The sequence below is a fragment of the Bactrocera neohumeralis genome, chromosome 4, assembly GCF_024586455.1.
Source record: "Bactrocera neohumeralis isolate Rockhampton chromosome 4, APGP_CSIRO_Bneo_wtdbg2-racon-allhic-juicebox.fasta_v2, whole genome shotgun sequence".
NCBI lineage: Eukaryota > Metazoa > Arthropoda > Insecta > Diptera > Tephritidae > Bactrocera > Bactrocera neohumeralis.
This window is the reverse complement of record NC_065921.1, coordinates 78,191,487-78,216,415: the sequence shown is the minus strand read 5'-3', so window position 1 is coordinate 78,216,415 and position 24,929 is coordinate 78,191,487. Positions and strand designations below refer to the sequence as shown.

At 36.8% G+C, this 24,929-nt stretch overlaps 1 protein-coding gene across 1 annotated transcript in view; it reads left to right on the top strand.

Annotated features, from left to right (window-relative positions):
- The window catches only part of LOC126755505 (uncharacterized), a 50,427-nt gene extending 28,093 nt beyond the window's left edge, over window positions 1-22,334 (top strand). The window contains exons 2-6 of the mRNA XM_050468124.1: window positions 17,449-17,550; window positions 17,619-17,963; window positions 18,039-18,425; window positions 18,576-19,203; window positions 21,059-22,334. Coding sequence (XP_050324081.1) covers window positions 17,449-17,550; window positions 17,619-17,963; window positions 18,039-18,425; window positions 18,576-19,203; window positions 21,059-21,435 — 1,839 coding nt within the window. The 3' untranslated portion in view covers window positions 21,436-22,334. The remainder of the gene's footprint in view (window positions 1-17,448; window positions 17,551-17,618; window positions 17,964-18,038; window positions 18,426-18,575; window positions 19,204-21,058) is intronic.
- Window positions 22,335-24,929: the final 2,595 nt, after the last annotated feature.

Below are 24,929 nucleotides of genomic sequence, written 5' to 3'. Positions count from 1 at the left end.
CATATAGCTGCCATACAAACTGAACGATCGGAATCAAGTTCTTGTATGGAAAACTTTCACATTTGACAATGTATCTTCACCAAATTTGGTATAGATTATTTTCTAAAGCAACAATGTAATCTCCAAAGAAATTGGTCAGATCGGTTAACTATAGCATATAGCTCCATACAAACTGAACGATCGGAATCAAGTTCTTGTATGGAAAACTTTCAATTTGACAAGATATATTCAAAAAATTTGATAAAGATTATTTTTTAAAGCAACAACGTAATTTCCGAAGAAATTGTTCAGATCGGATTAACTATAGGCTACCATACAAACTGAACGATCAAGTTCTTGTATGGAAAACTTTCACATTTGACAAGATATATTTGCCGCCAGTACCATACAAACTGTTTTTTCTTGTTTTTTTTTTAATTTATTCATATTTCTATATTTTTGACAATGAAATTTTCTTAAAAATTATTTGTCTACTGCCAAGTGAATTAAATTTAGCAAATTATCATTTATTAATAATATATGACCGCCATTAATTTAATACATAACAATAAATTTCCTTTAAAATCATATATGGTACTTAGGTTATCCTTAAGCTCCCACTGAAAATACTAAGAATTTTCTAGTGAATAAAAATCATTTATTTCAACATATTATCTACACATTTAGCTACTGCTTATCTGCATTAATCTTACAAGAAGTTATTTCAGTGCGCTGAAAGAATTTATTAATTTTCCAGCTTATAATAAATGTCAGTGCTTTCATAGGTTATTAGTGTTTCTTTTCTATCAAAAAAAAAAAAATTACTCATACGACCCGTCTACCAGACGTGGTTTCATCTTGCAATTTGCATAAGACGCGATATCAACTGCTATGAAATATAATGTAAATTGCAATTTAAAAACACTCTGATTTTGTATAAAATTATTGTGTTATCACGTGGTGGTTTCTGTGACGCCGCAAAGCAGCTTAGTACTTTGAGATTTATGTCAAACAGGTCGTATGAGTAACAAATACAATGCAACCAATAAGCTATTGTTGTTTTGTTATTAACGGGCGCTTATTTTTTATTTTGAAAAAAAAAATCTTTTATTTTTTAAAAGTGCTAGGCGTAATAAGAAATTAAATGCTCATGCAATGCATTAAAAGCAGATTTTGCATATTTTCGAAATATTTTTTATTGCTCTTTATAATTATGTATATCAGCTTCGGATTCTACGCAGATATATTCTGCATTACTTGAAATGAACTGTAACTTTTTTAAACGGTTATAGCCACTTGCAAGTCGGAAAATAATATTTTATCGTGAATTTTTTAGCAGCCAGTTTAATGGTTTATTGGCCTAAAGCTTACAGTGATGTACTTGATTTATTAATCACAGAACTGCAGTAACTTTTTTACTGGCCAACGTGTCTGCCTTAAAATTAGCAGCTTAGTCGGAAAATAATATTTTATGGCCAGGCACGTGCCTGCCTTTTTTATAGATGCAGCTATAGCGAGCTTACAGTAATGCTTACCTTGCGACTTTTACATCACAACACATCAAGGCGCAAGTGTCACCTTAGCTCTGGCCAGGCACGGTGTCTGCCTTTCTTTTATGGAGGCAGCTAGCAGCGAGCTTACAGTGATGACACCTCTCGACTTTTACATCACAACACATCAAGGCGCGAGTCTCACCTTAGCTCTGGCCAGGCACGGTGTCTGCCTTTCTTTTATAGAGGCAGCTATTTTTTAGCTTACTGTGATGTTACCTTGCAGCATCACAACAAATCAAGGCGGTGTCTGCCTTTCTTTTATGGAGGCAGCTAGCAGCGAGCTTACAGTGATGTTACCTTGCGACTTTTACATCACAACACATCAAAGCGCGAGTCTCACCTTAGCTCTGGCCAGGCACGGTGTCTGCCTTTCTTTTATAGAGGCAGCTAGCAGCGAGCTTACAGTGATGTTACCTTGCGACTTTTACATCACAGCACAACGCGGCGGGCGTGTCACCTTAGCACTGGCCAGGCACGGTGTCTGCCTTTCTTTTATGGAGGCAGCTAGCAGCGAGCTTACAGTGATGTTACCTTGCGACTTTTACATCACAACAAATCAAAGGCACGGTGTCTGCCTTTCTTTTATAGAGGCAGCTAGCAGCGAGCTTACAGTGATGTTACCTTGCGACAGCACATCGTGGCGCGAGTGTCACCTTAGCACTGGCCAGGCACGGTGTCTGCCTTTCTTTTATAGAGGCAGCTAGCAGCGAGCTTACAGTGATGTTACCTTGCGACTTTTACATCACAACAAATCAAGGCGCAAGTGTCACCTTAGCACTGGCCAGGCACGGTGTCTGCCTTTCTTTTATGGAGGCAGCTAGCAGCGAGCTTACAGTGATGTTACCTTGCGACTTTTACATCACAACACATCAAGGCGCGAGTGTCACCTTAGCACTGGCCAAGCACGGTGCCTGCCTTACTTTTATAGGTGCAGCTAGCAGCGAGCTTACAGTGATGTTACCTTGCGACTTTTACATCACAACAAATCAAGGCACGGTGTCTGCCTTTCTTTTATGGAGGCAGCTGGCAGCCAGCGTGGTAGCGTTAAGACCTAAAATTGTTCTAAAATTTTCATCTATTTTCTTATGTATATATATGTATATATTAGTATCTAATAAGAGTATTGTTTTTTGTAATCAAAAACTTATTTTCCCTTTCTTAAAGGCACTTATTGTCCCAATTTCAAAATTAAGATTTTTTTCTCGCCTACTCAATTAAGACACTCTACTAGCACAACAACAATTCCGCACATTTTATTGGCCGACAAGTGAATGCACTCGTTAGTTAACTTTAAACGAATTGTTGTTAACTAATCAATTGGCGCAAATGCATGCCATACATACAGACCCATGCATATAAATATTACTATATCGCACGAACGAACAAAACACATATATATACATGAAAATACAAAGGGTGTTCTTTCGAGAGATATACAATTTTAGTTTCAATTGAAACGCAGAAAATTCAAGTAGAAGGCTGATTATTTCATAATCGACATGACATCTAGTGTTTGTACCAAATTTCAAAAACTTATGGAGGCGATCAGTACAAGTTGGTGTACAAGTTAGTATCATTCTCCAAAAGAGATATGCTGTTTTTTTTTAAGTGGAGGGAAGCATCAAAAGCCGGAGTGCGCAACTTCCATTCGCTAAACCTAACTTACTCCCAATTTCAGACTCTCGCACGGAACCACTTGATTAGGTATTACTTCGTGGTAGTGATAAGACATTTAAGTCTCCTCTTTGGAGGATTCAGCAATTGTTGGCTTCTAACTGCACAGTCGCAGCTGGTTTATCAGCAGTGTCAGGAAATCAATTGAACAATCACTTTCTAGACATATTCTTTGTAGACAGAAGTTAGTAAAAATTTGTTGGTGATGGAACCATTTTGCACTGAGACGTTAGAGAGTCTCTTGTCTCTTCCGTATTGTGCGCATGAGTTTTGTCACGGTAATTTCTCAATTGCTAAACTAACATAAATACCAAACTCATGATTATGACAGCAGGTCTGTCAGCATTACGTCTGTAAAATTCTATAATTCTAAAAGAAAACACCCTATATATTGTAAATATATAGTACATACATATTTATGTATGGTATATGGAAGAATATAAAGTGGCATTTGAGATGAATGCGCTTTTCCAGACGCCGCAAATGAAAATATATTTTTTAGTTTTTTTTGGACTTAATAAAATATTATAAATATATAACTGTGATCAAATTGAAAGGTGAATTTTTAATTTATACTTCGCATGTTTCTTGAATCGGTAAGATTTTTTTTCTGTAAGTTGGTAGTACTGTTACTGACATCTATGCTGAATTGCACGTCAAAATATTCATTAGTATTACGAGAAACGCGTCGTTTTGTGAGGCTCTAAAAGTGAATTCTTCGATTTTTACTATGTCTGAATTTATTGAACAAAGTGGTGTGATAATGCACCATCGCATACTGCATTGGTTATTCGTGATCATTTCGCTACATTTTCAACTAATATCGTGCCGCAATCACCGCATTCGTCTGATTTACTTTCGTGCAACTTCTGGGTATTTGCAACTTCACATGACCACTCCGAGGACACCATTTTGACTCAATTGAGAATATAAAAGCTGAATCGAAGAAACCTCTGTTGACTATCACGATATAGGATTTTTCCAAGTGCTATGATGACTGGGAAATTCGTTGGCATAAGTGTATTGCAGCGGGAGGGAATTACTTTGAAGGAGATGAAATGGAAAAAATTCACCTTTCAATTTGATAACAGTAGTATATACTCGTATATTGTACATATGTATGTATGCATAACTCATAGTACGTTGAAAACTTAGCTCGACAAATACAACTGCCAATTGGAGTACCTGTTATTATTTTTGAGTCGTGATTCTCAGTCGGATCTGGATTGCTGACAGTTATAAGAAATATGCGATCGTCGTGCAAATACAGAGAGATTTAATTAGGCTAAATACTTCCCTCTATTCAAACGTCCCTCCCTACTTCTTTCCTAATTAATTCTCTCAAGCTAATACAATAATCAAATCTGTGTTGTTTGAGAAAACCAGTCATAATATAGCTGTAGATAATTTCTTCTCCACTGGAACTATGATCCATAATTGTTTTTAGAACAGAAATCACGCAATGCAACCAAAGAGCGTTTAGATAACAGATCAATTGAAAAGTCCTCGGACAAATATGGCGCTACTAGAATTGAATCCATATGATTTTAAATCAGTCCTAACCTTCAAAAGGCGAGTGTATAAATTTGACAGCTGTCGGATCATAACTTTGTGAATTGCATAATTTTGAATGAAGCAACTTTTGTTGTTGAGAAAAAATTGGTTAAAAATGAATTTCGCGTGTTGATAAAATATTGCTTTTGGAAGAGAATAAATATAGTTGAAGCAAAAACTTGGCTTGATGACGAGTTTCCGGACACTGCTCCAGGAAAATCAACCATCAAGGATTGGTATGCTAAGTTTAGACGTAGTGAAATGAGCACCGAAGATGGTGAGCGCAGTGGACGCCCAAAAGAGCTTATTGCCGCCGAAAACTTCAAAAAAGTACCATAACATTATTTTGAATGACTGTAAAGTGAAGTTGTTCGAGATAGCTGAGACCCTAAAGATATCAACTGAATGTGTACATCATATCATTCACGAATATTTTTGTATGAGAAAGCTCTGTGCAAAATGGGTGCCGTGCGAGCTCACTTTTGACCAAAAACAACAGCGAATTAATATTTCTGACCAGTGTTTGGAGATGTTCAAGCCCAATAAACCCCACTTTTTACTTCGATACGTGGAGTAGATGAAACATCTCCCCATCATTTTACTCTGAAGTCCAATTAACAGTCATCCCAGTGTACCGCACACGATGAACCCGCTCCAAAGCGTGTTAGAAAGCAACAGTTGGCTGGCAAGGTTATGACGTCGGTATTTTGGAATGTGCATGGAATAATTTTTATTGACTACCTCGAAAAAGGAAGGACCATCAACAGCGACTATTACATAGCGTTATTGAAATGTTTGAGGGACGAAATCGCCGAAAAACGACTGCATTTGAAGGGAAAAAAAAGAACTTTTTCAACAAGACAATAAAAGTCCCAACTCAGTGAAACCGATGGCAAAAACACATTAATTGAGTTTCGAAATACTTTCGCATCCACCGTTTTCTCCTGATCTGGCCATCAGCGACTATTTCCTGTTCTCAGATCTCAAAAGAATGCTTACCGGGAAGAAATTTTCGTCGAATGAAGAGGTGAACGTCGAAACTGAGTCTATTTTGAAGCAAAAGAACAAATCGTACTACAAAAACCGTATCCAAAAGTGGTCGCTATAACCAGTGTATAACCTTGAAGGAAACTGTGTTGACTTAAAAAAAAACGAATGTTGCCAAAAAAATGTTTTACCATGGTAGGCTGGGGACTTTTTATCTGTTATTGGCCTTGAGAAAGTTGTTCGTGTCGCTGCTATTCAAACCAGACAACCGAGACGCCACTTTATGACAATGCGTCGTTTTTTTATATCAGGACTATAAGCGCAAGCGGGACACCAGTTTTTGACACTGTTGCATCGCAACCAGTAGAGGTTTCTGCGTCGCGTTGTGACCGTCAACTTAATATGAATCGACTGCTAGACATCTGAGTTAGAGGAATAATTGAAACAATTGATTTCAGCCGACGAACCTATTCGCAAGAAAGCGGATACTATCTTATTGGCCAGAAAGGTGATAGCCAACTGGTATTCACAAGATGTGATCGACAACTTAAAAAGAGTCAAAACGGTCGACAGGTTCTACTCAGCCACATTATTGAGCCGGCTTGACTTCTTATAGCAAAAAAACGCTGCCACATTTGGCAAGGCAAAAGTGCTCTTCTATTAAGACAACGCACTACCTTGAGCCTTCGCCATCGCCATGGCCAAATTGGTCGAATTGGGATACAATTTGTTGCCCCCAGCACCGTACTCACCATGTCTGACACCTTCTTTTTGCTTCCAGGCTTGAAAAAATCACTTGCCATACAGAAATTGGAGTCGAAGGAAGAGCTCATCGCAAATTTTCTCGTTTTTTTTTTTGTTTAAAGCGCGTTGCAAATTGTTAACTTTGTGATTCTGATACCCTGAACAGGGTATATTAAGTTTGTCACGAAGTTTGGAACACCCAGAAGGAAGCGTCGGAGACCCTATAAAGTATATATATAAGTGATCAGTATGTTGAGCTGAGTCGATTTAGCCTTGTCCGTCTGTCTGTCCGTCCGTCTGTCTGTATATATACGAACTAGTCCCTCAGTTTTTAAGACATCGTTTTGAAATTTTGCAAGCGCCATTTTCTCTTCAAGAAGCTGCTCATTTATCGGAACCGCCCATATCAGATCACTATAGCATATAGCTGCCATACAAACTGAACGATCGGAAAAAAGTTCTTGTATGGAAAACTTTTGAATTTGACAAGATATATTCACGAAATTTGGTATAGATTATTTTCTAAGGCAACAATGTAATCTCCGAAGAAATTGTTCAGATCGGTTAACTATAGCATATACCTGCCATACAAACTGAACGATCGGAAAAAAGTTCTTGTATGGAAAACTTTTGCATTTGACAAGATATATTCACGAAATTTGGTACAGATTATTTTCTAAGACAACAATGTAATTTCCGAAGAAATTGTTCAGATCCGTTAACTATAGCATATAGCTGCCATACAAACTGAACGATCGGAAAAAAGTTCTTGTATGGAAAACTTTTGCATTTGACAAGATATATTCACGAAATTTGGTACAGATTATTTTCTAAGACAACAATGTAATTTCCGAAGAAATTGTTCAGATCGGTTAACTATAGCATATAGCTGCCATATAAACTGAACACATAGTTACTAAAAGAAATGCAGCTGTGAAGGGTATATTAGCTTCGGTGCAGCCGAAGTTAACGTTTTTTCTTGTTTTTTACTTCGAAAGTACTGAAAATGACGCGATCTTGCACGGCTAGTATGCCCGTTTATGTACGCATAAATTGAAGCGCCGCCAATTGCTTGCATATCAAAGTAATCAGTGTTCTCTGTATCCATTCATGATGGAATGGAATGATCGCGTTTATCGACGCTCGTTAACCAGTCAATTGAACGATCGATCGATCGTTGAATCACTGTGACGTAACCACATGCACTTGTACATATGTATATAAAATACTAAATATGTTATATATACATATACGCCAGCGCGTTTTCATGCTTTTCTGGGTCGCATTGTAGAATGCTAAGCATGGAAATGCTTCATTTTCCACATTCGTGGATGCGTTATGCCTGTCAAGGTGGCATGCAATGCGGTTTTCCAGCCACGCCAAGCAAATAATGGTAGAATAAATAAATAAATTTAAAAACAGCGTTATTTGCTATGCGATTTCACGCTTAGGCGCTGAAGGTTTGCACTTTAATGCCACCACTCAATTAACAACTATCAACTAACTAAGTAGAAAACTAATATTTTATGCCCCAAAAAATAAGCTAAAAAAAATAAAAGTTACAAAAAGCTTTAAGTTAAGCAAATAGCGCATGTAGAGATAATTTGATACTGGAAAATCCACCACAAATTAGACGACTTAATTAAACCATAAAAGATTGATTAGCACCAGCGCGCAAATAGCGGACCAAATAGCGGAGCTTTTTGTGTTCAATAGTGCGGGTGTGACTAAAGTCATGTTGCTTTCATTAAATACCACTTAGTAGCGGCATAAAATATGGCTGCAAATAACAGCTTACCGACTTACACACACACAAACACACACACACTTAGATATGAGCTTCGTATGTAAATAAACGTACTTTCAAAATGACACGTACACACTTGCAGTTGTTGTTGTGTGTATAAATATGCTGTGGACTCTGTACAAGTTGCCACCGAAAAACCCTAAATGAAGGCTATGCATAAATTATTAAAAAAAGGACTTACAATGGTTCGTAAATTCTATGCTCATTTCACAAGTGGAGCACACTTTGCGTGTACCATACTCACTACATGTACATATGTATATACATATGTATGTGTGCTATGTGCAAAGCATGTATGTGCCTTTGTTTGGTTCACAGCAATTAGTGTTGCTTGAATCATTGAAGTCGGGAATAAAGACTCGATTGTATTGTCGCTGTGAAATTACGTCACACATGTCAATATGACGTGAATGGATGCAGATACTAGCGTTGCTCCTAGCGGTTCTTGCATGTCAGCTACAGTGAACGCTGGCAGTGTTCATTAAAAATTGTATTTCTTTCTAGCCTACTTCCATCTCATGTCTCTCCCACGGGACCACTGAGAGCAGAGGACATTTAAGTCTACTCTATTGTACAGACTGGTCTCATTTGTTGTAAATGTGAGACCACCTCCAAGTGTATAGTATAAATTACACCAGCTGTATGCTATAGTATGCCCATCTCAATATACAGAGCTTGTACCGCTACCTTGGACAATAATCCATTCCAAATTTTGTTAAGATACAAGTATTTTATTAAATAAAAAGTTTTCTATACAAGGATCAGTTATCTTGCAGCTATAAGCTATAGTGGCGATTTCGACTAACGCGCAACTTCTAGTGAAGAAAGGAAAGTGTGCAAAATTTCAGATCGGTATCTGAAAAACTGTAGGGCTAGTTCCCGTAAACAGTGATCCATTTCGAGGCTCCACACTTTTTAAAAGAAAAAAACACAGAACTTAAAATTTTTTGGGAAATGTTTACTATCATTCGAAAGAACATTCTTTGACATTTATTTTTTGAAGATTATGTCTTCCAAATGTTGACCGCGGCTACGTCTTTGATGGTGCATCAATTGAGTCCAATTTCCGATAACTCGTTCGAGCAATTCGATTGGTAACCGGCGAATGACACGCGTGATGATTTGCTCCAAGTTCTGAATGGAAGCATAGTTTTTAAACTTTCCATACCCCCACAGGATAAATGTATAACGGTGTGTTATCACATCTTGATGTTCAATCGACCGACCTAAAACGTGAAATTATCTGCTCACCGAAGTGTTCTCTGACAAAATCCATTGATGAATGCGATGTGTGGGAAGTGGCGCCGTCTTCTTCAATTTCAGGCATCAAATGGTCGATTATCTTGACGCGGTAACAGCCGCCGTTGATGGTTACGTTGTCACCGGCATCATTTTTGAATAAATGTGGACCGATGATTCCACGGGCGCACAAACCTCACCAAACCGTTGTTCTTTTCTGTATGAAATGGCAGCTCTTGAATCTCTTCAGGCTGCTCTTCAACCCAAATGCGGCAATTTTGCTGTTTTACATACCCATTGAGCCAACAATGGCCTTCATCGCTGAACAACATTTGGTTCAAAAAGTTCTTGTATATTTTGTACGCTTTTAATTTAAGATCTCGAAGAAAAAGGAACCAAATCGTTCCATACGTCAGTCCCAGTTATTGCGAGCAGCGCCGAATCTGCTCTCCACGGGCTTCGTGTACATCCTCAGCTACGGCTGCTGTATTTTCTACACTGAAATCTTTCACAAAATCATTGATTATAGGCAAGAAAAGATAATAATCATTTGTTGCTAGGTCTGCACTATAAAGTGGGTGCATTAGAATCTCCCAACTAAGCCCCTGAAGCATCCTGCGAGTCACTATCGCTGCGTAAGGCCTAACATTGCCTTGAAAGAATATAATTCCTCTCCTATTAACTGATGCTGGGCACTTCTGACGGTCGATTGATTCCTTCAGACGATCCCATTGTTGACAGTACTGGGGTACGAAGAACAGCTCTTAGTGAATGATTCCCTGATAATTCCACCAAACACATACAAAACCTTCCTGTCCGGCAAACCGGACTTGGCCACCATTTGCGCTGACTTACCGCGATTCAACTATGCTTGACGTTATCTTAAGTGATTCACTTTTCATCACTATTAACCATCCGCTTTAGGAATGGCGCGATGAAAATTCGATCCATGAGGTTTTTTGCCTTAACTCATGTGGAGCTTATAAATACATACATAAGTATGTACATCGGTTATTTTTTATATCCAGCCGTATTCAAATGATTCCAGACGGTTTTTTGTACAATGTTTAGCTCCTGGACGGCTAACACCCGCAAACGTGATCCACATTGAGAAACCCATGCATCGTCCATACGACGACCTTTACAAAAGTATGGCAAAGCAAATCAAAACCCGATGAAACGAGCTACTTGGGTCAAAACTGCAAAAGTCGTATGAAAAACGATAGATCGGAAGTAAAAAAATCCCTATTGGCACTCGATAGAGGAGATTATAGAAACATGATCGGCATACTGACTGGTTACCGTCTGGTGGTGACACTTGCCCGCAGAATGAGGCTGACAGATCGAGAAGACTGCAGGAAATGTCTAGAGCAAGCCACCAGGGAAACATCGAAGCATCTCTTGTGCAATTGTCCCGTATTGGCAAGACTACGCTGTAAGCATCTGCGGTCCCCACGGTATGATACACTGGAAGAGGTATCAATACTGAGATCACAAAGTCTGTAAAAATTCGCATCAAGCGCAGGCATCCCAAAGGATAACTACTCCTCATGGATCTAGTAACTGAATGTGATATCGTAAAGGGCTTAAACTGGTCTATGCGTGGCTCATTAGCCTACCAGACTAACCTAAACTAACATAAACTGTACAAACGGGTAGAGCTTACATGACGGTAGAATTCGACGAATAGTTTTATTATACCCTGAACAGGGTATATTAAGTTTGTCACGAAGTTTGTAACACCCAGAAGGAAGCGTCGAAGACCCTATAAAGTATATATATAAATGATCAGTATGTTGAGCTGAGTCGATTTAGCCATGTCCGTCTGTCTGTCTATATATATACGAACTAGTCCCTCAGTTTTTAAGATACCGTTTTGAAATTTTGCAAACGTCATTTTCTCTTCAAGAAGCTGCTCATTTGTCGGAACTGCTGATATCGGACCACTATAACATATAACTGCCATACAAACTGAACGATTGGAATCAAGTTCTTGTATGGAAAACTTTTGCATTTGACAAGATATATTCACGAAATTTGGTACAGATTATTTTCTAAAGGTAACAATGTAATCTCCAAAGAAATTGTTCAGATCGGTTAACTATAGCATATAGCTGCCATACAAACTGAATGATCGGAATCAAGTTCTTGTATGGAAAACTTTCGCATTTGACAATGTATCTTCACGAAATTTGGTATACAGATTATTTTCTAAGGCAACAATGTAATCTCCGAAGAAATCGTTCAGATCGGTTGACTATAGCATATAGCTGCCATACAAACTGGATACTTAGTTACTAAAAGAAATGCACCTGTGAAGGGTATATTAGCTTCGGTGCAGCCGAAGTTAACGTTTTTTCTTGTTTTATTGATTTTTAATTTTATTTCTTTCTTATTCAAAATTTTTTTTTCTTTATTTACTAAGTTCTGACCTTAAAGGCACTTCCAAGTCTGGTCAGAAACTATAATTCGGTCCTTAAGTGGTTGGAAATTTTAAATATACAGGTGTTTGATGAAACCTCAAAATATATTCTTGTACAATTTTTTGACTACCTGTATTATGAACCTAGTACGTATGATGTATATACATATGTATATATGTATGTATATCTGCTCTCATCGAAAATGAAAAGGGTTACGAAAGCTCAAGCGGCGCACTGGCTGAAACAAGTGTAGACTAGTGTTTGAACATGGATTTTAATCAACTGAGTGTATGTAAGAACATATGTATTATTTATATCCCAGTAGAGTAAATGACAGGTCTAAGCTTGGTATATACATACATATATACCAAAGTTGTCCTGAACTCACAAAAAACACATTTTGACGTATTTTCATAAAAATTTCATAATCGCTCTATACAAAGATGACAATGCTTAATTCAAAGCCTATACACTTATTAAAAGCCTCGATTCGGCCGTTTCCACTACAGTTGGGTATAACTAACCGGAAAGCATCCGGAATTATATCCGACCAAGATCTGTGAACTCGGCACCATTTTCGAAATTACTACAGCAACATTTTCTGCCGCTACAGCAACAACTGGGATAGTCAGTGCCTTCAGCGATTGCCGGAAGCAGACTTTTTCGTTTCGAAAATAGATAGGACAAGAAGTATACTTGTATTTAAGTAAATATATATAGTTTAGATTTGACAACTTGTGATAAGTACTCAAAAACAAAAGTTTGATTTCTGGAATCCATTAACGATTTTTATTATAAATATATGCTTGAAGTTCATATTCAGAGCAATTTCGCTTTGTTTGGATTCGTTTTCATATTCACTTTCTCAAGCATTTTAGGACCTGTCTGAATTCTCATTCAATTTACTCGAAGACTGACTGAAAAAGACTGCTGTAAAACTTCTGTTAGGACCATATGTAAGCCTAGTCCTGTATACCTACATATTTATACACATACATGCATACAAGCTTGCATAAAATATGTGTGCTTGTGCGGTCTTCTGGTTGCAGATATGGTGGCCACATATGCACACACAACTTTATGCACATTATTTTTTATGCTTTGAATTTGAAATTCTTTGATAAAACGGCAAATTTGCCGTCACATAAAAACAAGTTTTGATGTTCAATCTAAAAATACTCTTACCAAGCAGGAGTGCTCGCCAACCATCAGCTATTGTGTGCTCGCTATGTCAACACTCACTGCTTTTATAATTACTTATGTAGGACATGAGCATCATAAGTTGATTAATAATTCCATATATCATTAGATATGTACAAATGTGCGAGTACGTTTACGGCGAGGCACTCCACAAAGTCAAACACGCATTAATTTTAATCCAGCTGTTGACATTTCGCTTAGCAGCGGCATTGCAGGAAGAAGTTTTTTCTTGATACCGACGGCTACCACAAACATTCTTGTGGTCACATGACTTTCTTGTCGGTTAAAATGCAGCTTATGTATATACAAGTATATACATACTCGTTCTGTATATTTAGTACATACAGATTCCGTCAAGCCAACGCCTTAATACATTAAGAGTCTCTTACAGAAACCGATGTGGCAACATCAGCAGATTAAGAAATTAGCAGACGTTGTCTTCAGGCAATCATCAAAGCTTACATGCGTATACTAACGGGGGTGTAATGAGGAGTGAGTGGAACCTGCAAGTGTACGAATACGTGAAAATGAGCTTAAAGCCACTTCAAGTTACATGACTCCGTCAGTATCTTTAGTTTTGGATTAATCAGCGTTAGCTGGGTACATCGAGGTCTAGTAAAAAGAAATGCTTTATTTTTACAATCACTTCGATGGGATGTCTGAAGGTATGCGGAAGGAAGTGTTGAGTTGTTTCCACCTCATCTTGTTCCATACATATTCTGCAGATGGCGTCTGGTAAGATTCCCAGCCTTACAGCATGGACGCCAATAGGGCAATGGTCTGTTAAAAGAACCACAATTAGGAAGAGGCTAGCCTTACTGAGGGCAAGGAGTTTACTAGATCTCTTGCGATCGATCTTGAGCGCATATACCGATGGTGACCCAGGGCTGGCCAAGCTGCCGCGAAGCCCAGATATCTAGAACACAAAAGGTTACGGGAGCACCGATCCACTCCCATTTTCGTGATAGCGTTTCTAATATGCCTTTCCTTGCTAGCTCATCAGCTTTACAATTTCCTGCGATTCCGCTGTGGAATGGTCCCAAAAGCTGATGATTACTGTTGATGAAAAGTGAAACACTTACGATCATCAAGCGAAACTGGTCGCTGTGAGCTTACGCAAACAGTGACTAGGCTAAGATTGATGTTGAGAAAGGTTTTATTATGTGTTTGGTGGGATTGTCAAGGATTAAGTTATTATGAGCTGCTCTCGAAACGGCCAAACTCTTATTTCGGACCTGTTCGTTAACAATTGGATCGTTTGAAGAAATTTTTTCGGCTGGAAGCGGCCAGCTTGTGAAAATAGGAAAGGAATTGTGTACCATCAGAGCAACGCCAGGCCTTACATATCGATAGTGACTCGCCAGAAGTTCCGGAAGCTTGATTGGGAAGCTCTTATACATCCTTTATTGTGCGGACCTGGTAACTAGTGATTGCCACTAGTCTAATTTTTGGAGAGACAATGATAAGTGAGTTAGCGTTCGCACGATAGTTAGGTCTAAGTAACCGGAACGAACACGGATTTTCATTCGACCAAGGATTGCAAACTCGGCACCATTCCTCGAAATTACTTCAGGAATGTTTTATGCCGCTACAACGATAAAAACAACAGGAGGTTTTACTTTCTTGTTTAAAGTTGCGAGTAGCCGAATTCTTTATTTGACCACGCCTCTTCTGCTTTTGACCTTTACTTTTTTATACTTTTTTCTAGTGAATTGAGCTAGTTGTCTTTGGGTATTGCCCGAAACTCCAAAAAAGCTTTCATAAAAATTAATTTTCAAATAGGTGACGATAGAATTTCATAATTCCTTCGAATTCTGACGTTAAAAATTGGATTATGTAGCGACTATTAGCCACTATGTGGTAAGCAGTGTTGCCGAACATTTAAAAAAACGGAAAAATTTACAAAAAAATATTACAAAAAGAAAATTATCTGACGGCATCTAATAATATCAATACTTTCAAAGTAATCCCCACCGGATGTAAAACACTTATGCGAACGATTTTTCCAGTCCTCGAAACACTCTTTATAAGACCTTTTTGGTATAGCCTTCAACTCCTTCAGCGAGTTTTGTTTTATCTCTTCGATTGACTGAAAACGGGTTGCACGGAGCGGCCATTTCAGTTTGGGGAACAAGAAAAAATCACACGGAGCCAACCCTGGTAAATACGGTGGTTGATCGATGGTATTCATTGTGTTTTTGACTTTAAAGGCGGTCACAATCGAACTCTTTTTTGAGAAAAAATTCGGCTTTATCGAGACGAGTCGAGCAAGCACGCATTTCATACCCAAAATATCCACCAAATCATTTGAACGAATTCGCGAGAGATGTAGTGCTCTCCTGCCACCTCTCGAACACTGGCCTGACTATTTTCAAGCACCATATCCTTCACTTTTTAATATTTTCATCAGTTGAAGAGGTCGAAGGCCGTCCAGAACGAGGCATATCTAATAATATCATGACGGTCTGAATACTTAATAAAAAATCAAAGTCTTCAATCTAATCAAATGTAAATATGGAATTTATTAGTCAGGTATGTTTGTATGCCTGCGTGGCAAATCAAGATATATATCTTGTTTAATGACTGCTGTTTTGGTTTATCAGGGTTTTGGACTTCGAATTATTACACATATATAAACATACAGACATAGCTAGAAACCTTTACTATATGTTCCTACATATTTATGTATGTACCATGAATAAATAAATATTTATATTTGGCAGTCCAGGCAATCAAAATAATTTTATGGTTGTTTGTGCATGATTACGAGTACTAACAATACGTCTGTATATAATTGTGCACTGTATGTATGTACAAGTAATGTCAAATAAATGCTTAGACATTTGAATTCGCGAAAATGGGGCGCAATTTACTTCGCCAATCAATTAATTTTACGATACCAAAAGTCAGGAAAAGCAAGTCTTTAACAAACATGAACATTTCTACTTGGGTGAAGCGGCCTTTTTTTTTGGAAATATATACAAATGTATTTAGTATTTCCTGTAAATGTGGAGCAAGTCCAAGCTAGTTAATAGCTATGAATTGGTAGTTAATAGCTTTGATGCAAAGGAAAATAATAAAAAATGATCCCATTAACATTTAATAAGTACACCGGTACATTTGGACAAAATTGTGACTGCAGAGAAGACGCCAAATTGAGCGTTAGAATATAGAGATGATGAGAGTAAAAACTCAAGCTATAAAACTGAATATTTTTAAATGGAATTTATCAACGATTTTTTCACCTACAAAGTGCCTCAACTTTTGAACCCTAATATAACGGGTAATCCATTTTAAAGAAAAAAATACAGAAAATTCAAATTTAATGGTGAATATTTATTATCCTTTGAAGGAACATTCTCTGACATTTAATTTTTGAAGCTTACCCTTTCCCTACGACTCAGATGGTCCATCCGTTGAGTCCAATTTTCGATAACTCGTACGAGCATTTTTTCATATATCAACACTGGAAAAAGTCTAACGGTGTGATATTACACGATCTTGGTGGCCAATTGACCGGACCAAAACGTGAACATCGAAGTGTTCTCTCAATAAATCCATTGATGGATGCGATGTGTGGGAAGTGGTACCGTCTTGTTGAAACCAAATGTCGCCGAGGTCACGATCTTCAATTGTAGGCATCAAATTGTCGGTTATCACGGCGCCGTAACAGATGCCATTGACGGTTACGTTCTCATCGACATCATTTTGGAAGAAAAATGGACCGTCGATTCCACTGGCCCACAAACTACACCAAACCGTAGTTTTTTCTGGATGAAATGACAGTTCTCTTTAACTTGCTCTTCGTCCCAAATGTGACAATTTCGCTTGTTTACATACCTATTGAGCCAGAAATGGGCCTCATCGCTGAACAAACTTTGGCTCGAAAACGTCGGATCTTCTTGGAACTTTACAAAAACCCAAAGAGCGCAGCGATGTCGCTTGGGAAGATCGAACAGCTTCGGTTCTTGCACAAGCTGTATTTTGTATGCTTTCAATTTAAGATCTCGACGTAAAATGCGTCAAGTCGTTCCATATGTCAGTCCGAGTTGCTACGAACGGTGCCGAATCGACTCTCCACGATCTTCGTGTCCACTCTCAGCTACGGGTGCTATATTTTCTTCACTGGATCATCCGTTATTTACTCGTTTTTGGCTTGTAAAATTCACCATTCCTCCAGATTCCTTAAATTTTATTGAAAAGTTGTCTCTATCTCTGCTTGTGATTGATGATTAGTACTGAAAAAAGTAAAATGAAAAATTACACGTCTTCCCTTTCATTTTTACAGTGTCCGGAAAATGATGTATCCAGTCCATATAGCGACAGAGAATTGCGTAGAAACCTTATAGCATTGCCGTTGAACACATCGAAAACGCCAAATGGCGAAAAGGTACTTAGCAAACTTAAGAGCACTCATAAATACGTATTTTTGTATAGCGATTTCGTTTGTCCTTTTAGCCCTTGGTCAACGAAAATGAGCATAGTACCGAAGTGATCTTTTACCTGCTTGAAGCGTACAAAAAGAACGAAAAACTCTGGAATCCCAATCATTCGCAATACAAATACAACGCGAATCGTAAGATGTTCGAGGAATTATCGCGCCCACTCTTGCGAGATATGAACTACTCATTGGACGGCTCCGAGATCTATGCGATCATTAAGAGTCTACGCTCACGCTATCGACTGGAATTGGCTAAAGCGCGCGAACGTAAGGGCAAATATAAGACACGTTTCAAATATTTCGAGAAAATGGAGTTTCTCCGTGATATCATTGAGAATAAACGTGCTGCACGTAGAGTTAAGGTACGATTAGTTGAGCGAGCGCTGTTTTCTGCTGTATTGAACTCTTTCTATGTGTTGACTTACTTCTCGTTGTAGAAACAATTGGACAGTTCGGATAAATCATTGGATGAAGACTGCACAGAATCGACACGTTCCACACATAATCGTACCGTACTTACTTATCTTTTGGACGCCTTTCGTAAACAGGAATCGCTCTGGAATCCGCAGCATCCCAACTACTTACTATGTAATAAGAATGAACTGATGCGTGAGATCTCAATAAATTTGCTGCTGGAGAAGGATGTTAACATGACCGCCGATGAATGTGCCACCGAGATACAAAAACTACGAACGCGCTTTCGACGCGAATTACGTATAGTACACGAACAAAAAGGACTGTATGCGCCGAAATTGTGGTGCTTTGAACAAATGGAGTTCCTGCAGAAGATCTTCGAAGATCAGTTATGCGATCGTCTAAAAAAGGTAAGCAATTTTGGTTATATACCATGACATAGTAGTGCAGCTGTGATTAAATATATATTTACATATATACAATATGTTTTCAACATTGAGTTAAATAAGGTTTCCTTAATCGCAAGCAACCGCTAACAAACTGTATTTAACGTCTTTCAGCGCAAAGGTGTTATCGCTTGCAAACCAAAGATACAATATTTAAAGGCTAAATCTATCGAGTTCAAAAGTAACGATGATCATCTGACATTCATTGAGATCTACAAGAGCTATTCAGCGCTTTGGGATGTCGAGCACCCCGATTATCGTTCGACCACATACCGCAATGAGGAACTCAACCAAATGCTCGAGGAAGTCAATCTGATGCTTGGCATTGATAGTACATTGGAAGAATTGCAGAAAACCTTATATGAAATGCGTAAAGAGTTTTCAGCCGAAAAGCATAAGCGTCTAGTCGAAACCACACAAAACAACACAACGCCGCCACCACCGCCACCGTCAATTATACAAACGAAGCTGATGGAATTTCTCGATGTTAATCTGGGACCATTTCGCTGTGATGTTTGCGCTGAACTAATTAAGACCTCCGATCAGTATAAGATTCATAAGTCTGGCCATGATGGCATGCAACCATTTATTTGCACGCTTTGCGGTAAGGGTTTCCAAATACCGGGCAATCTTACCATACACATCCGGCGTCATAAAGGTGATTTTCCGTATGCTTGCGAAGTATGCGATAAGAAATTTGCTACATCCACCGAGGTCGCCATTCATATGCGTAGTCATACAGGTGAGCTTTCCATTATTATTAATTTTTTTTCAAATATAAATTAAATTCCCGTCCGTCCGTGTGTCCATGCAATCTATAGCTTGAGTAAAAACTGAGATAATTTAATAAAACTTGGTGCAGTTGTTCTTTGGAACTTAAAAGTTGTTTTTGCAAAGTCGGTCACAAGGCTAGTATGTGTCTGCGCTCTATACGAGTATTGGTAAAGATTCCAAGAATTTTCGTCGACATAAATCAGTCGTCTACGACGATTTACTTCAGGTAGACGCCACAAAACAATCAAGTAGTATTCCGTAGTATCTTTCGACCCTGTGGAACGACTTCGTTTGGAACCACAAGACTGTAATCAAAGAAAATGATGTGTATTACCTTGTTATACCCTGAACAGGGTATATTAAGTTTGTCACGATGTTTGTAACACCCAGAAAGAAGCGTCGGAGACCCTATAAAGTATATATATAAATGATCAGTATGTTGAGCTGAGTCGATTTAACCATGTCCGTCCGTCCGTCCGTCTGTATATATACGAACTAGTCCCTCAGTTTTTAAGATATCCTTTTGAAATTTTGCAAACGTCATTTTCTCTTCAAGAAGCTGCTCATTTGTCGGAACGGCCGATATCGGACCACTATAACATATAGCTGCCATATAAACTGAACGATCGGAATCAAGTTCTTGTATGGAAAACTTTCACATTTGACAATGTATCTTCACCAAATTTGGTACAGATTATTTTCTAAGGCAACAATGTAATCTCCAAAGAAATTGATCGGATCGGTTAACTATAGCATATAGCTACCATACAAACTGAACACATATGTAGTTACTAAAAGAAATGCAGCTGTGAAGGCTATATTAGCTTCGGTGCAGCCGAAGTTAACGTTTTTTCTTGTTTTCTGACCGGCTTTAAGGGTCCACTCTGAGGGCCTCTTATACTATATCAACCAAAGCAGAGAAAATTAAAAACACCAAAGCGCCTGGATTAAATGGCATACCCAACAGCCCTGAAGGAAGCTATAAGGTTTAAAACCTCAACTGTTTGCTAAAAAAAACATCGCTTTTATAAAGGAAGAGGTGTTCCCCGACCCGTGGAAAGTACAAGGTTTGGTTCTCCTTCCATAACCAAAGAATCAACCTGAAGAATCTTCATCGTTCCGACCTCTGTATATGCTCGACACAATGGGCAAAGTGTACGAAAATATAGTACGAAACCGCTGGGAGTTAGCAATCCAGGAAGCCGGCGGTTTATCAGAGAGACAATACGGCTTATAAAAATTATAAAAGAGATCCACTATTGATGCACTACGATAAGTCTTAATCAAAATACTGGATGAATTACGCGACGCTGAATACCTCATAAACATTATAACGAGTTATTTTAAATATAGAAGGGCTGATTTATGATACGGACGAAGGCACCAAGAGCTACTCTATCTCGAATGGAGTACCGCAAGGCACAGTATTAGGCCCACTAAGAAGACAGGAAACAAAAGTCTTGAAATTAGTAGCATATGCGGACGATCTCATGGTGGTACCAGTGACTAAACAATTAGTCGACCTAAGAAACAAATGTAATAAGTGCTTAAGGGGGGAAAGGGTTTTCATGGTAAAAATAAAATACTTTTTTGCGAATTTATTTCTTAAAAATGGATTGAGTAATTTTATTCGAACCTATTGTACATTATTGAGCATAGTCTTATCTTGAGTTGGGAGTAGATTACGTTTGGTGGATTAAAGTTCCGCACTCCGGCTTTCGGTGCTTTCCTCTACTGTAAAAAAATATAAATTTTATAACCTTATAATCTCATATACACCTTATCACATTATTAACACGCATTTCCACCTTTCATACTTTCAGGCGAGCGTCCCTACATCTGCAGCTTCTGTGGCAAATCCTTCAAAACTTGGTCCTTTTACGACACACACCGACGCGCCCACCTCAACCAGTCCAACTTTCATTGTCCCATCTGTGACAAGGCCTTCTACGAGCGCAACCGTTATACGGATCACATGAATGGCCACTTGAATATACGTAAGCATGTTTGTGATGTGTGCGGCAAGGCCTACACCACATTCGCCAATCTGAAGAAGCACAACGAACTGCATTTGCCAGTGAAGAAGTACAAATGCGACATTTGCGGGCAGCGTTTTGCACAATTCGCCAGCGTGCGTTGGCACAAGCGTAAAACGCATGCGCAAGCGCAAGATAAGCGGCACGAACAGATGGAACAGTGATGTGGGTGAAAATGGTACAGTATTGAGGATTGGCGTGTATATAAATGTGGCATTTTAATTGTTGGTAAAATATTGCTACTTCACTGCTGGTGATTCAAACAATGTTTAACTTAGTTATTAGCGTATTTATTAATTTTTATTTTTAATTTTACTTTTTAAGGTTAAACGAATCCTAAATAGAAAATGCCAGTATATGAACAGTTAGTAATACATATTTATGTATATAAATACGTACATATGTAAGTAAGCGTGTACTTAGCTTGTTGATAATGAGTAGTCGGTAGTTGTTAGTTGTTAGTAAAATAAACAATTACGAGTATTATGCACACAATCAATTTTAAAGTGCCTTTAGCGGTATTTACGAGTAGTAGACCACAACACACACGTACATATACATACATATGTATATAAAATAAATGTAAACATCTGTACGTAAGCTGCCAGCGCATTTTGAATGCTTTTTGGAGTGGTCTCGACTAAAACTTTAGAAAAATATGTATATTAAAACAACAATAAATAATATAGTGTTGCAATTGTTGTTAAGTAGTCAAAAGTAACCTCACTTAGCATTTAGAAGAAATTAAACAAAAAATTTACACACCTTACTTCGCGCCATACATATCTACACTTATGCACTTGCACACGTTTACGCGCTTAAACAACTGTAAAAACAATAGAATTTTTATCTAGTGTCTAAAACGTCATACTCCGACAAATAAATCGAGCTACTTAAAAAAAGACAAGCACAATGCAAGATTAGTTACAGTAGTTACAGTACGGTTGTCACTTGCGAAACTGAAAGCAGTTTTACATGCACACGTCACAATACCTATCGTCGCCTAAAATGCAAAATCACGTAAAATCACTTTTCACAAAGTTTACAGGCGAAGGAAAAACGTTATTATTACATTATAGTAAATAAAATGGTTATATAATGGTTATCACACACTCATATTAAAACAAACTTTGAATTTCGGTTATAAAATGGTTATATAATGGTTATCATACACTCATTTTGCAACAAAATTATAGTTTTGGTTATAAATCGGCTATAAAATGGTTATCAAACACTCATATTAAAACAAAATTAGAGTTTTCGTTATAAAATAACCAATATATAGGTTATTATATCTAACAATAATTTTCAATTTTTGTTTGATGATACATTGTTTTCCATTTAAAGCGACGATATACATATGTACATACATATATACACTTATAAATTTTTTACTGAAACTCATTGTACGTTTTTTATATAATTTCTGAATTTTTTTTATCTTTTCTATAGAGTAAAGATGCTTAAGAGGTTACATGGGTTTCCTCGGGTAAAAAACAGCCTTTTTCAAAAACTTTTTTCTCATATAAAAAATTAAATATTTCTTCAGAAATTTTTTTTTTTGTTACAAACATACACTATTAACAAAGGAATACCGAAATTTTTGGAAAAAAAAATATTTTATACTCGACCATTGCGACGCCATTTCCGGTGACCACTCAGAAAAGAGATGCGTCCGCGTTGGTAGGATAACTCCTGACAAGATCATTTAAAGTGAAAGAATACATTATTTAATTAAAACCTTATTTTAGAACTTGGACGAAGAAAAAAAACTGAAAATTGTATTTTTGGCAGACATTTTTACAAAAAAAATTAAAATTTGCAACAATTTTTTCCAAATAGTTGTAATCAAAAAAATCCTTCGTCCAAGTCTTTAAGTATTGTATCTTAAAGAACTATGTAAAATTTCATGAAGATCGGTTGAGTAGTTCCCGAAAAATCTTGCCAACCGACTTCAAAAACACAGTTTCGAAAAAACGCGTTTAAAGACGGCGCACCGAGCTTAGCTGGCCTCGAGCGCACAAGCTCTCAAGGTTGTATACCGAAACTATTACTCCGATCTACTTGAAAATTTAGGAGATGTTGTAGAATTTAATAAGATAGTAAAAAAATCGATTTTTTGAAACCCGTAAACCTCTGTAACCCCTTGAAAAACTAATACAAAATTGTAACGGACATTTCATTTGCGAAACTTGCGACTGCGGAAAGCAAAACTATGACCAAAAAGTTACTCCTCTCCCGCCCACTGTATAAACATCGAAATTTCAGTAACTTAACTACAAGAACAAAAGTTATATATGTATTCGTATTTCAAAACAGCTACCCATTTTACTTTTATATATACCTACCACCTGTCCAAATTTGACCCAAATCGTTCCAGTTAAACTGCGTATGCAAACGTTATAATAAAGATTGGCATTAAAATACGCGAAAATGTAGTTTTTTCACAGTCCGGGTCAAATTTGATCAGATGGCACATATCTATGTATCCAAAAATTATTTTTATTTTCCAAATACAATGCAAGCAAATAATATTTTCATTATAAATTATTTTACAGTTACAATAATTTTCTGCTCGTGTATAGACAATACTTAGCAGTTTTCTTCTAATATTTCAAAGATATTGTTCGTAGCGCAATATAAAAAATATAAATCCATGAGAAAAAATTAAAATATATAAAAATTAAATTAAAAAAAAAAAAATTTAATATGTATCATGTATGTACATATGTACATACATACGTGCAAATGATTTATGAATGCGCCACCACAACTGCATTTACAGTTAATTTTATTTTTACCAAGAAAGCCTACAAGGTCTGGCCGTTTGTCTATTAAATTTGTTTGTTTTTTTATTTGCTTTAGTGATAGTGCAGGGTATTAAGACATTCTTGAAAAACACAATAACAAAGCAGTTCTTTGTTAAATAAAACTTTTTATTGTTACTGTAATTGCGGTTTGAAATATGTTAATTTTCTTTAACTAATAGGAAAAAATTAAATTTCACATTTTTGTAATATGGTGAATTCAAAAAAATTTTAAATTTTTCTAATATAAAAAATTTTACTAGTCCGAACGGGGATAACATAATATTTACGCAGTTTTTACTTAAATGAGTTTTTATGACTGAATAAGGATTGCGAATTTTTTAAATAAAATTTTTCAATTAAATGGAAGACTTTCAAAAAAATGTTGGGATTAAAAATTGAAAATGAAATTTTTTTAAAGAGGTTAAGTTGGTGTGTAACAAAGAAAGTCAAAATACAATATTTGAGTATAAGCTTTTTTATTAACAATTTTTTTAATATATTTTTTAATGTTTTTTTTTTATTAATACATTTTTATTAATTTTTTCTTATATTTTTTTTAAGTTTTTTTTATTTTAAAATTTTTTTAATATATTTATTTATTTTCTTATTGTTCATTTCTTGTTTACAATTATGTGTTTTTAATTTTATTTGTTTTTATTTTTTGTTTTAAATATTTTCTTATTATTCATTTCTTGTTTTCAATTATGCTTTTTACATTTTTTAAATCTTTTATTAATCATTTCATATTAGCTTTTCTTATATTTTTTTTGTAATTTTTGTTTTTATAAATCTTTTTTTAATCATCTTTTATTAATCGTATTTTCTTATTATTCATTTCTTGTTTTCAA